Raw genomic sequence first — 14,683 nt, forward strand, 5'->3', positions numbered from 1 at the left:
AAGCCAGCCCTTCATGTAATACGGAAGAAATCGCTAGAGATTTAGTAAGTCATCGAATTGCTGACCAGCTCTCGCTGCATCACAACAGTCAGTTTTCAGCTTTCTCTACTAAGGTGTTTGACCAGGCCAGCCGGAAACACAATCACAGTAGTTCCCCCTTTACTAGCTTAGCCGGAAAAAATGGAACGTAAGGTAGCAAGCACAGGAGCTGGGCAACCCAACTATTGATCAAAGATGTGATTCGGATCTGATGCATATAATGCAGTATTCGGGACGCCGAAGTGTACTCTAAGAGTGTTCAGACTTTCTATTGTTGAGAATATATATATGGTTTGAAATAGAGCCCCTGGCGATTTAAGTCGTACCAAGGTGTATATGCCAATTCGGACGTAAAGTGGGAAAACCTATTAAGAAATAAGCTAATACCGAACAAGGTTGGGCAAAACTGTTTCCATTTATAGTCTGATTGGTACGCCAAAACGTATTTTTACAGAAAATTCCATAAGCGTCAAGGCCATTTTACATGCCGAGAACGAGGGAAAGCTGTATGCACGTCCTAAATTTGAAAAGATGATATTGAAGATCCTTTGGACACTCTGCCACACGTCTACGCCGCTTTTCCCCATAGTGTATGGTCCTTTGAGAGGATCAACGATCGAGTGTAGATAAGGGGCCTGGAAAAGGACCCTAAGTACCATCGAAGAGTGGTGTGGGTTGTAAAGAACCTGAAAAAGAAAAACTAGAAGAAAAAGATGGGAAAATATAAGGTCTGGATAGGGTCGAGCCGTGCCCGTGGACCGTGTTTTCCGTATTCCTCCGTCCATGCCCATGGTATCTTTAGTGCGTACTTATGTACGCACGGTACGTATGTCGCCATCTAGCTGGGGTTATGATAGAGGCGGGATTGCTAATCTAGCTCTAGACGAGCCGGGCAGTCATTCTGTGGGGTAGACCGCACTCGTTTGAGAGTGTCCGGGGGCTTGACTGCCGGGGTAATATTCGGCTTGATAAGGCCAGCCTGTGCTTCAGCTACGAGAGCCGTGGTATGCTCTCAGTACGGAGGGAGCGCTCCATGTTCCCATTGACTATAATAACGCCACGAGGTCCAGGCATTTTGAGCTTTAGGTAAGCATAATGCGGGACCGCGTTGAAGCGGGCGAAGGTGGTTCTTCCGAGCAGTGCATGATAACCGCTGCGGAAAGGGACGACGTCAAAGATCAACTCTTAGCTTCAGAAGTTGTCCGCCAAACCAAAGACCACTTCCCGTGTTACCGAGCCCATGCAGCGGGCTTCAACGCCAGGTATTACTCCTTTAAAGGTGGTTTTGGTGGGCTTGATTCTTGATGAATCGATGCCCATTTTGCAGACTGTGTCCTGATAAAGCAGGTTAAGGCTGTTGCCACCATCCATAAGGACTTGCGTGAGATGGAATCCATCGATAATTGGGTCGAGGACCAATGTTGCTGAACCTCCATGATGGATACTGGTCGGATGATCTCTGCGATTGAAAGTGATCGGACAGGCTGACCACGGATTGAATTTTCGGGCGACTGGCACTATGGCATAGACGTCCCTTAGTGCGCGCTTGCGCTCCCTTTTGGGGATATGTGTAGCGTATATCATATTCACCATTTTTACCTCGGGGGTAATTTCTTCTATCCCCCTGTGTTCGGTGCGCGAGGCTCTTAATTGTCATCCTCGCTGGGCGGCCCCTTCCCCTTATGTTCGGCGTTTACCTTGCTGGCCTGTTTAAAGACCCAACAATTCCTGTTGGTATGATTAGCAGGCTTATCATGGGTGCCATGAATCTGGCAAGGCCGATCGAGTATTCTGTCCAAACTAGATGGACCATCCTTGTTTCCTTTGAATGGCTTCTTCCGCTGACCGGGTTTGGATCCACTGAATCTGGCGTTGACGTCGTGTCTTCAGTATCTTCGTTATTGCTTCGACGCTTGTGTTTGTTGCGTTGTGGCTTGCCGTTGCCATCCCTGGCTTCGGAAGTGCCAGGGTCGCTGGTGCTATTGCTTCTGTGAGCTAGCCAGGTATCTTCTCCCATGCAAAAGCGGGTCATAAGTGTGGTAAGGGCTGCCATGGACTTCAGTTGTTCTTGGCTGAGGTGTCGGGCGAGCCACTCGTCTCGGGCGCTGTGTTTAAAGGCCGTGAGGGCTTCGGCGTACGGATAGTCCACAATTTGGTTCTTTTTAATTAAGAACCTGGTCCATAGCTTCCGTGTTGATTCTCCAGGTTGCTGTACTATGTGACTAAGGTCGCCGGCGTTTGGAGGCCGAACATAGGTTCCTTGGAAGTTGTCTCTAAAGGCATCCTCCAAGTCTTCCCAGCTGCCAATAGAGTTTTCTGGGAGGCTGTTTAACCAGTGTTGTGTTGGTCCCTTGAGTTTTAGGGGAAGGTACTTGATGGCATGGAGGTCATCGTCGCGAGCCATGTGAATGTGGAGAAGAAAATCTTCGATCCATACAGCGGGATCCGTCGTACCATCGTATGAATCAATGTTCATGGGTTCAAACCCTTCTGGGAACTGGTGCTCCATCAACTCATCGATGAAGCATAAGGGGTGTGCAGTGCCTCTGTATCGGGCGATGTCACAGCGCAGTTCGGATGAAGTCCGAGTGCGGTTTTCGGCCCAGGTGAGGTTGTGCATGTTGAAGCCTGATGGCCGTCCTCTCGTGTTGGAGCATGCCCCCTTAACCCATAGATAGATCTTGTCTGACCGGCTCTATTGTCCAGGTCCTTGCATAGGTCATAGGTATAGCCCGGGGTTGCTGCCTCCTTGCCTCGAGGGCGGGGTGGCACGGGCTGGTGTTCGGCGTAAGTAGCTGGTCTGTCCCATCCACGTGGTGGTCGGTCAGGTTCGTCAGCAGGTTTATACTTTGGCGGTATTGGCTCAAGGGCCTCATCGTCAAATTGTGGCAGCATCTTGCGCTTCGGGTAGCTCTTGGTTGGGCGTTCGAGGCCATATTCCTCGGCTGTCGGGACTTTAGTCCATCTATCATTGAGCGTATCCTGTTCGGCTTAGAGTTGCTGTTGCTTCTTTTTTAGGCTTCTTGTGGTGGCGATTAGCCAGCGCATAAAGCACTCTTGTTCGAGGGGTTCCTCCAGCATGGTGAAGTCTTCGTCACTGAGGCTCACATCCTCTTCAGAGGTCGGTAAGTAGTTACTATCCTCTGAGTCCTCGTTCCCGACTGGATCGTCGGGGTTAATTTCCCATCCTCCCAATCATCATGTTCGGACGTTGGCTCGACAGGGGCTTCAGGGTCTTCGGCATTCTCCGGAGTGTTATCGTTTCCGGTGCCGGTATTGCTGTCCTTTTCGCGATGCGATTTTGAGCGGCGCCGCTGACGTCGATGCTTTGGAGGTGCTTCAGCAGGCTTGTCCTCAACCGGATCCTTCTTGCCATCGTTGTCATCCTCTTTGGGTGTGTCTACCATGTACATGTCGTATGTGGAGGTGGCCATCCATCTCCAGTAAACGGAGGGTCTTGGCCTTGTTTGTCTCTGGCATCGTCGTCCATGTCGTCGATGTCTTCGGAGGTGTAATCCAGCATGTCGGTTAAGTCTTCGACAGTGGCTATGAAGTGGGTGGTGGGTGGAACATAAAATTCCCCACTCTCAGCCCCTAGTCCGGGTTGGGCGTAATTCGAAAGCGATTCCTCTGTAATGGCGAGGGATCGCATCAAGTCCAGAGCCTCGTTTAGGAGCGAGGTTTGGACAGGGAAGCGATAGTCTGCGGGGGTGGCTGGGGTGAGAGCCTCCTGGCCACGCTTGCTTGACACGGACCTCGAGAATTCGGATCCAGAGTCCGAGGGGTAGTCCGGCACTTTAGCGACAAAGGGAGCCCGGTTCGTCTTCGGGTTTGCCAATGTCGCAGTCCCCTCCAAATCTCCGGTAGCAAGTTCCATAATTGCAGGGAGTCCGGCGGGCTCTAAACTCCCGTCCTTGGGCCTGGTAATCTGCTCTGGATCGAAGGCCAGAGCGGCGGTCCGGGTTGCGAACCCTTCGAAGATCAAGCCTCCTCGGATATCAACGACATAGTTCAGATTTCCAAAACCGATCTCATGACCAGGGCGTAGCTGTCGATCTGCTCAAGGTGGCCAGTCAAGTTGGCACGCAGCGCGAAGCCGCCAAATATGAAGATTTGGTCGGGAAGGAAAGTCTCCCCCGAGACGGCATCGTTGTGAATGATCGAATGATCCATCGAACCTTCTGTCGACAGCACAGAGGAACTCTCAATGAAAGCACCAATGTCAGTGTCAAAACCGTCCAATCTCGGGTAGGGGGCCCGAACTGTGTGTCTGAGGATCGAAGGTAACAGGAGGCAGGGGACAGGATGTTTACCCAGGTTCGGGCCCTCTTTATGGAGGTAATACCCTAGTTCCCGCTTGATTAACTTTGATGAGTATAGGGGATACAAGAGTTGATCTAACTCGAGATCGTAATGGCTAAACCCTAGATGTCTAGCTTGTATGATTATGATTGCCTCTACGGACTAAATCCTCCGGTCTATATAGACACCGGAGGGGCCTAGGGTTGTATAGAGTCGGTTTATAGAGAAAGGAATCTTCATATCCGAACGCCAAGTTTACCATCCACGCAAAGGAGAGTCACATCCGGACACAAGGGAAGGCCTTCTATCTTGTATCTTCTTGGACCATCAGTCCGGCCCATATCACATAGCCCGGACGCCCAGGGACCCCCTAATCCAAGACTCCCTCACTCCCCTCGGAGCACCCCCAGGTGCTTCTTTGGCCCAATGGATGTCTTCTGGTCCAAAAAAATCCACAAAAAGTTCCGCAGCATTTGGACTCTGTTTGGTATTGATTTCATGCGATGTAAAAAAATGCAAAAAAAACAACTAGCACTTGGCACTATGTCAATGGGTTAGTACAAAAAATTGATATAAAATGATTATAAAACATCCAAGAATGATAATATAATAGCATGGAACAATCAAAAATTATAGATACGTTGGAGATGTATCAGTTATCACTACCCCGCATGCAGGTATGAGTCAGGTGAAAGTTTCTCTAGTCAATTGAAGGTATTCTAGGTTTATTCTAGTTTAGGAAAAATAGACTCTCTCGTACTCCACGACTGAGCACAAACTAGCAAAACAGACAAGATCATATGCAATACCTTAATGAGTTATAGTGTGATGTTATGATGTGACAATTAAACGACCTCAAGCTGACTTCTGTAGGCCTGGTAAAAAGCCAGGCATCATCAGAATTACATGAACTCACGTTAAAGCTTCGAAACAAGCCATGCTCTGTAACTATCAGTTTCATTTTGGTTTAGACGAAGACTTCAAAAGATATACCTCTGATGGGCTCTACTAGTAGTACCTGATCATACCTGCACTAGGTGATGTATGAAGAACTTCATCTGAATTTATGATGTGCCAACAGACAGATATAGGCAAACTTCAGCCGAAATAGGCAAAGGATAAACATCACCAAAATTTACCTATTACATTAACAATGGTCATAGAATTCACCTACCGCGCAAACAGAAGGCCTTTGAGGCTCAAATATTTTTGTCAAATATTATTTTAGGTACTTTTGAACTCATCAAGCCAGGCCTAGTGGTCAAGTATGGCAAGACGTTGTTGACCCAATCATCATCTCAAAGAACATCATTCTGGAACGAGAAGGATCAACAACCAAGACCTTGATGAACTCGGGGGCTACTCACGGTGCCATGACTATCAGGTATAGCAACAAAGGACAGAAGAGGCACAACGATGATTGAGCAGCTCAAACCCACAACTATACGTCCACCAACTCTTTAGAGTCCAACACCACCTTGGGGGACAAAATGAAGACTCCCCCAAATAAGTAGTTGTAGATCGACTAGGATACCTTTAAAATCGACCAGGACTCTTGTAACCCTACCTTTTGTCCACCTATATAAGGGAGGTAGGGGCCTCCTTACCGGTATATCTACATATTTATGCACATCCGGACATGTGAAGTGATAGTCCCTATATGATTTTATAATCGACCCCTTGGTTGGTGTCAAAACCGGCAGATCTCGGGTAGGGGGCCCGAGCTTGAGATCGGATCGATGGGTAATAAGAGACGAGGAACACGATGTTTTTACCCAAGATCGGGCCCTCTTGAGGGAGGTAAAACCCTACGTCATGCTCTTGTTTATATTGATGATGATGTATCGAGTACAGAGTTGATCTACCTCGAGATCGTAAGTTGTGGTCTAAACCCTAGGGGTATGATGATGATAAATGTCATAATGATCTATTGACTAGCTTGGCCCCGGCTTATATAATGTACCGGAGGCCTAGGATAACAAGAGTCCTAGTTGGGTACGTCGGTGAAGAGGAGTCCTTGTCTTGATCACCAAGTCTTGTGGAATCTTCCTTGTATACGTCATGGGCTGCCCGAAGTGGCACATTAGTGAATCGCCATGGGGGTCATCGGCCCGACCCACCGGTTGGGAGATGACGTGGTGAGTACCCCCTAGTCCAGGACACCATCAGTAGCCCCATGAACCGGTCTTCAAGTTGGGGACGCTCCTCGATTCTGCCGAACTGTTCTTCGTCTTCGGTCGTGGGTCTTGAAAACTGGTTCAGCCTAGGTAACAAGAGTCCTAGTTGGGTACGTAGGTGGAGAGGAGTCCTTGTCTTGATCACCAAGTCTTGTGGAATCTTCCTTGTATACATCATGGGCTGCCCGAAGTGGCACATTAGTGATTCGCCATGGGGGTCATCGGCCCGACCCACTAGTTGGGAGACGACGTGGTGAGTACCCCCCTAGTCCAGGACACCATCAGTAGCCCCCTGAACCGGTCTTCAAGTTGGGGATGCTACTTGATTCTTCCAAACTGTTCTTCGTATTCGGTGGTCGGTCTTGAAAACTGGTTCAACAAATCTTCCCATCTCTGATCTTGATGATCGCCGAGGTATGTCTGAAGATTTCATATGTCAGGTATTCGAGGAGCCCCTTTAAGTTCTCGGCCTTTATCAATGCCTTGTTATTTAACTCCACACCTCGGGTTCAAAGTTTCCCATGCGGCGGTGTCCTCTCACAGCCAAGCACCAACGCTGGACTGCATCCGGGGTGTCCTCTCACAGCCGAGCACCAACGACGGACTGCATCTGAGGTGTCATCTCGCAGCTGAGCACCAATGTCGGACTATATCTGAGGTGTCATAGATTACTTCAGTCTTGAAAAAGTTGAAGGGGTTCAACCGAGGTTAACGCTGGAGATGCCCTCTATGGAGCTAGCCACTTACATCTAATCTTTATGCCGGACTTCTTCCGAGGTGGTGCACCACCTTGGCCGGGATATATAGCCAGTAGCCCTCAAGGTGTATGTCCTCTCAATGTCCGGCATGCACCTAAAAGATAGCATAAACCGTTGATCCCAGTAGCCCCTGAGACTTAGTTCGATATGCGAAATTGACCTAAGGATCGATTCCTTGCTCGGCAACATACTTTTAGCAATGGAAACATGGTGTGCATAGTCCTCGAGACTCAGGTTGGGTGCGGCCGACCAACCTGAGGATCGTCATCTCCTCGAAAACTTTTTTGCACTTTGTAAATTGTCTGCATTGAATCATCAATGCAGTACCCCCGAGCCACTGGTCGGGTGGCAACACCAGAACAGGGGATCGATGTAACTCGTTAATGTCTTTTAAGTGAGAAGTGCGAAGCCTGGTAGCCCCCGAGCCTTAATTTTGGCAAGGGTGGCCGACTTAAGGATCGATATCTGGAGTAAATTGATTTTAATCACAATTTATGTGTAATGATTCTATGTATCCAAGTACTTTACATCATTAATGCTCAGATCCGCATTGTACAAAACTTTGTTGACCGACCATCGGCTTCAACCTCCTTGGCCAGTAGCCAAAGAGTGTTTTCCAATTTTATTAAGCCTTTATAAGGCCAAAGATTTATGGAAAATAAGGCAATCTGGCCATATGGTTTTATAAACAAAGGTACGCTGAGAGATATGTTATATTACTATTTAACGTAAAAACATCTTCTGGGAAAAATAGTTCTATTATAAGTTACTTTTCCCAGGCTATCATATGACCATGATCATGAAACCTCACCTCCGATCAATGTGGGAGGAAAATATTGAGGATTTAGTTCGGGGAAAGTTCCTGAACTCTATGGTCTTAATGAACATAAATTTTCACTTATATCGTTGCCGAACAATTATATTCTTAAGACGGCTAGCTTTCGGCTTCACCCGTCTGAGGTACAAACCCGGATGACCTGGTAGTAATAATCACAGAGGTGCTCCCTTTACCCTCTAGCCGAACAATAGGGAACGTACGGGGTAAGCACAAATCTTAAATCAAATTGATGCATATTTATGGCTTTATAATGATGATTATGGAAGGCAGTGCTCGTATATTGAATACAAACGTTGATGGTACGTTGGGCTCTCCAGGAGTCCCGATGTAACCGTGCCGAGGTGCCTCAAGGAGCCCTTGGTATGGTTTATTTTGACTCCATTGCGACAGTTTATAATCTGAAAGTGGCCCATCGCCGGCTTCCACCCCTTTGTAGATGCTACGCAGGTTGTTTTCGTACTAACAAGACAACCCTTAGTCAACGTCTCAGTGCCCGGAGGCGGTTATGTTAGTGGAAACGAGGCAATCAGATATGCAGACTTTATAACTTTCACTTAGTCATAGGAGCTTAAAGTTGGGAGGCCAGTTACCGGCCTCCTGTTAGTGTTCGACGTCAGCCGAGGTCAAGCCATTAACACTTCGACCAATTTTATGAAAGGCCCACGGGGTAACCTTAGTCGATCTATAGTTTGACACAGTCATCGGATCGCTGACCTGTTTGCTCTCATTGTGACAGTCAGTTTTTGGCTTTCTCCACTGAGATACTTTATCAGTTAAATTAGAAGTACAGTCGCAGTGGTTCTTCCTTTGCACACCTAGCCGAACAAAGCGGGACGTAGGAGGCAAGCACAGGAGCCGAGCAACCCAAGTATTGCTGAAGACACAATTCAAAACTGATGCATATAAAGCAATATCCAAGAACGTTTTGCCGAGGACTCCATGGAGTACCTTGGCTTTTGGTGGGTTCGGCTCTAGTCGCAGCCCCCCGTTGACATTGCATATGCTTTAAAGTTATCCGGCATTGTACTGCGAGGCTTACAATTTTGACAACGCCGACGTGCAGCTCGACAGGAAAGGTGCTAAACTGCGGGTCGAAAAAGATTTCTCGAGCAAAACCATCGCGCAGAACACCTCGATCAAAAGGATGTCCCGCCTCCTGAAAGGAAAACATATAAGTACGTTAAAGGTGCCATAAGCTCGGGAAACCAAAAAACTTTAGTAAAAACTTTACATCCGAACTAAATCAAGTTTCTTAGTGCCAATCCGAAATTGGTCTTTAAAATGAATTTGAGCATTCGTCATGCTTTAACATCATACATCCGATCTCCAAACTTCAAGTTGGTCAGCCTTTAGTTTCAACCTCCTATCCCGAAGGCGGAGTGTTTCTCAGGCCAGTTTAGCGAACTAAACTCGAGCAGCTTTAGAGAGAAACCAGGCTATCCGGATATTGACCGCACACTCGCGTCGGAAACCAGAGTAGTAAAAAAAGACTTTGCAACGACTAAGAAGAAAACATTTAGTATAAAACGGCTCATATAAATTTAAGAGCCCCCAATTAACATGGGAAAAACAAGTGTTTTTAAGAAACTAAGTTTTTGACAAACATATTTTTTTAACACAAATATAATGTGTGGTCGAACCGAGCAAAAATTAAACATTTAAAAAATTTGAGCATGAAAGCGACTTAACTGGTTAATGTGCACGGCATTGACGACGTGGGCCGAGCTTGCCGTAGGTCAAGGTCCCAACCCTCAAACCGGTCCCGAGGTGCCCGAATGAAGATCTCGGATTGACAAAGTGGCGATTTCGCACAGTTGATGTCGTGAGGCGAAGCCCCTAGTCCAGCTGACATGATGAAGTTGGTCGGCTGGCGACACAGAAGTCCTCGGAGTATGTCGATGAAGCGATGGCGAAGCCCCTGGTCTAGCCGGGGTGTTGGAGCAGGTCGGCCGAGAGATGCCGAAGCCTCCATGTCAACCGACGTGTCGAAGCAGGTCTGCGTGTTGGATGTTGGCTTGAAGAAGAGGCGGCACGGCGATGCTGGCGCGGGTCAAAATTTGTGGTCGATGCCAGCTTGATGAAGTGACCGGGCGGCGATGCCAGCATGCCAGCCCCGTGCACTCCATGGGGTGGTTATGTTGTATTGACACGTGATGTTGAACTCTTGGTCGGTTCGCTGAGGTTATGATCAGAGGTGGTTGTCGTCGGCTTGATGGAGCGATGGCGCAGTCGATGCTGGCACAGGTCGGCAACCGTGGAACAACGTGGTCGGACCGGTTTGACATCGGCACAACGGTAAAAATTGCCTCGCAAAAGAATCAAAATATGTAGGCACGTGTTTGAGAACAACACACAATACCCTAGAAAGAGGAAATTCCTCCAAAAAGATGTCCAATATCTCATTCATGAAAAAAGATGAATTCGGGTCGGATTTGTTTTCGCGCAGGAAACAGATCTGAAAATAGACGCACTCCTCGAGCCGTTCCCGAAGTTTGGACAGTCGGATTGAGCTGAAAATTTGAGGGGTGATCGATATACTAATTCTGCGGCTGATAAACGGTTGGATCTTTCAAAGTATGTCTGGCCTGGACGCTGGACTCCTCGCCCTAAACTCGGCCGGATTCACTTTCAAATTCGACAGAGCTCCGGTATATTGTAGATCGCTGGAGATTCCTCCATCGGAATACGACGAAATTTTACGGGGTCATTATAGACTCAATTCCACACAATTTCATCAAAGGATTCTTCAAAGCAACGCTCGAGGAAGCGGTGTTGGTGAGCACGAACCCGCTATCCAGAAAAACTGCACGGTCTGCAGATAAGCCATCGATTCTTTGCGATCACACAGCGGACTCTCAATGAAAGCACCAGTGTTGGTGTCAAAACCGGCAGATCTCGGGTAGGGGCCCGAGCTGTGAGATCGGATCGATGGGTCACGTGAGACGAGGGACATGATATTTTTACCCAGGTTCTGGCCCTCTCGAGGGAGGTAAAACCCTACGTCCTGCTCTTGTTTATATTGATGATGACGTATCAAGTACAGAGTTGATCTAACTCGAGATCATAAGTTGTGGTCTAAACCCTAGGGGTATGAAGATGGTAAATGTCATAATGATCTATTGACTAGCTTGGCCTTGGCTTATATAATGTACCGGAGGCCTAGGATAACAAGACTCCTAGTCGGATATGTCGGTGGAGAGGGATCCTTCTCTTGATCACCAAGTCTTGTGGAATCTTCCTTGTATACGTCATGGGCTGCCCGAAGTGGCACATTAGTGAATCGTCATGGGGTCCTCGGCCCGACCCACTGGTCGGGAGATGACGTGATGAATACCCCTAGTCCAGGACACCATCATCCTTATAGAAATAAACCATAATTCTCATACGGTGCTTGATCATCAATACGGAGAAGCAGGATATGGTGTATTACCTCAATCTGATGGCTTGAATTGAGTTAATCGTCCTCGTGTGCACCACTCGGATCTCAATTTCAGAAAATGTTTGATTTTTCCCTCTTTAAAACATGATGAACAAATTTTTTTAATACACGATAAACAATTTTTAATATACAATGATTTTTTAATACAAAGTAGACATTTTCTTAATATATGTTGAACATGTTTTCAATACACACTAACCATTTTTCTAATACATAGTGAAAAAAATCAATATACAATGAACGTATTTTTGGTATAAACTTTTTTTCAAAACTAAAGCTGAACAATTCTAAAATATATAAATTTCTTATTTTTAATAGGGATTTTAATTCATGAATACCTTTTGAAAATGATTTTTTTAAATTCACCAATATTTTTCAAATTTATGAACATTTTAAAATTATTATTTTTATTCAAATTCGAAAAAAATCGAAACAAAAAGTTATGAATTGTTTTATTTTAAAATATTTTATTGAAATCAATTTTATTTTAATTCATGAATCCTTTTGAAAATCCCAACATTTTGAAAAAATAAAAAGAAAGAAAATAAAAAAAAGGAAAAGGAAAAAACACTCACGCCACTTTTTTTGAGCATCAGTACAGCCACAAGCGCTCATATACACGCGCACACACTCACCCCTATAAATGCACACACGCACACCCTACCCCTATAAGCACCTTCGAGAGACTGAGTCGGCATATCATCTTGAGATTTACGAAGTCACTGTAGGCGTCTCGTCATCGACGGAAACGTCTCCTCCCATTAAAAGCACATCGCCGGAATTCTGAAATAAATCCAGGAATAATGCGAGCACCAGGATTTGAACCCTGCTGGATTGGGAATACCACTGTCCACCTATAACCAACTCAACCACAGGTTGATTCGCAAAAAAAAAAGAAAAAAAATAGGAGCTCTCGTAGTTTGTCTTAGGGAAAAGGAGGAAAAATGAAAAAGAAAGAAAATAAAAAAAGAAAAGGAAAAAACACTCACGCCACTGGTCTGACGCCAAACAGGAGATCTCGTAGTTTGCCTCAGGGAAAAGGAGGTCTCTCGTAGTGCGGTGACCCCCTCAGCTCGGCCCAACGTTCTCCTGCCACGCGCCCCTCTACCTCGTAGCGCATGGAGAATCTTCCCGAACGCTCTGCCGCCTGCGCCATGGGCGCGCACAGCCCGCCACGAGGAGCGGCACGGACACGTCGCCGCGCGGCGCCCCACACGTGTACCCGCGCGCGCCTCCCCGGCCCCGTTCATAAAACCGAGGCCGTCGACTCCACCGCTCGGCACCTCTCTATCGCATCGCCAGTGCAGCACGCAGTCCATAGCAAGCAAGAGAAGAGAGAAGACCGGCTGTGAGGGAGAGATGGGCAGCAGGCTTGACGCGCGCACGCTCAAGGACGAGGTGGCGAGCATGGACCGGCGCCCGCTCCTCGACCTCGGCCACCCGCTGCTCAACCGCGTCGCCGACAGCTTCATCCGCGCCGCCGGAGTACGTGCCTTTTTTTCTCCAACCACCGTACACGCGTGCTCTGCTCCATCGTTTTTCTCCTGCTCGTCTCGTGTTTAACCGATCTGACTGCTCCGGGCTGGTATGATGGCAGGTCGGAGCGGCAAGGGCTGTGTCGCGGGAGGCATACTTCGTCGCCGTCGAAGGGATGGGAGGAGACTCGACGGGGCTGGACAGCACCGCCAAGAGGAGCCATTTCTCGAGCGCCAGAGGTAATACCTCTTTTCTCCTGGACAGTACCTCTTTTCTCTCTGTTTCCGTTAAGCCTGAGCTGATGAACTCGACTCTCCACAGGGGATGACGGCCAGAAGTCGCTCGATGCAGTGGTAAGCTGCAAGGCTTGCTTTTCAAGGCTCAAATTATCTGTTTGGATAGCTGGTTCTTCTCCCTCTGACCACTAGCTCGCACCTTGATTTGCAGGTTAAATCGGCAAGCAAGGAGGCCATCCAGTGGGGTGAGAATTCATTTTAGCACCAACTAATTATTGTAGCTCAAACATTATTTTAGCGCACCTTGTAATGTGTATTGTTCTTCTGGCAGGATTGGCAGCCGGAGTCTACTCTGGGATAACATACGGTCTCAGAGAGGCCAGAGGACACCATGACTGGGTTGGTTTCTCGATCTCCAAATTAATTTTCTACCTGCTGATTCAGATCAGCTTCAGAATTAACTGGCTGCTAACTAACTTGTGCTTGTTGCCTTGATGATGCTGCAGAAGAACAGCGCAATCGCAGGGGCGATCGCCGGAGCGGCCGTCGCGCTGACAGGGGACAACGGGCACTCCGACCACGTCGTCCATTTCGCCATCACCGGAGCCGCACTATCGAGCGCGGCGACCATGCTCTCCGGCATATTCTAAGCCACGGAGCGCATCGGGCTAGGGCCAAGAAATTTGGAGCAGCTCTTGAAATGTAGTATTTCCCTTAAAATTTCTCCATGTACCTTTGACAGTTTGTGCACTCTGTCCCGTCTGCTAGCTCGCCCTGGAACCAAGCAAGTGCGAATTTCGTTAGAATTTCTGCTGTAATGTTTGCTCACTCTGTTCTATGTGTTCTATCTATGGCACTTGAGAATGCTCATGAGTTTTGAGACCTTGAATCCTCCATGACCACAGATCTCCTTTTTTAACCTGGTGACCACATAGATGTCTAGATGACGATACGGACGGCCGTGAGATGCAATGCTGTGTCTTGAGATGCACGTAGTCTGCGAAGCCTGCATGAGCAAGAGCACACTATGTTGGGTAGCAGAGTTTATGCAGTTTTTATTTCCGGTGGTTGAACGTGGACGTAGCTCTCGACTAAATTTTCAGTTGGAAGTACGTGAAAGATTTAAGATGCAAATGTGCTCTCGCAGACTATAACTGGATAAACCTCGAGAATGACATAGGTTTTTCTTTTGAAACAAGGCAAAAGACTTCCATTTTCATTGATTAAAAAGAGGCTTTAGACATAAGCCGATAGGCGGCAAACAAAAAGTCTACTCTCACCACGTAACAATACTAAAATGCTTCGCTCCAAGTCCAAAGATCGGCTTTCTCTTTGATTTTCACGATAACAAGGGAGGTCAGGGCGGAGACATTTTGGAAAGATCGGATTTCTCTTTGATTTTCACGATAACAACGGGA

General features: G+C 47.4%; 1 protein-coding gene across 1 annotated transcript; it reads left to right on the forward strand.

The window, feature by feature from the left end:
• Window positions 1-12,803: 12,803 nt before the first annotated feature.
• ATOEP16-2 (Mitochondrial import inner membrane translocase subunit Tim17/Tim22/Tim23 family protein) lies at window positions 12,804-14,142 on the forward strand. The gene is made up of 6 exons (XM_048672280.2): window positions 12,804-13,038; window positions 13,151-13,268; window positions 13,351-13,382; window positions 13,477-13,510; window positions 13,597-13,664; window positions 13,772-14,142. The coding sequence occupies exons 1-6, from the start codon at window positions 12,913-12,915 to the stop codon at window positions 13,913-13,915; spliced, it is 522 nt and encodes a 173-aa protein (XP_048528237.2). The 5' UTR covers window positions 12,804-12,912; the 3' UTR covers window positions 13,916-14,142.
• Window positions 14,143-14,683: the final 541 nt, after the last annotated feature.

Source organism: Triticum urartu, chromosome 5A (assembly GCF_056163025.1).
Source record: "Triticum urartu cultivar PI428250 chromosome 5A, HENAU_Tu73, whole genome shotgun sequence".
Taxonomy (NCBI): Eukaryota; Viridiplantae; Streptophyta; class Magnoliopsida; order Poales; family Poaceae; genus Triticum; species Triticum urartu.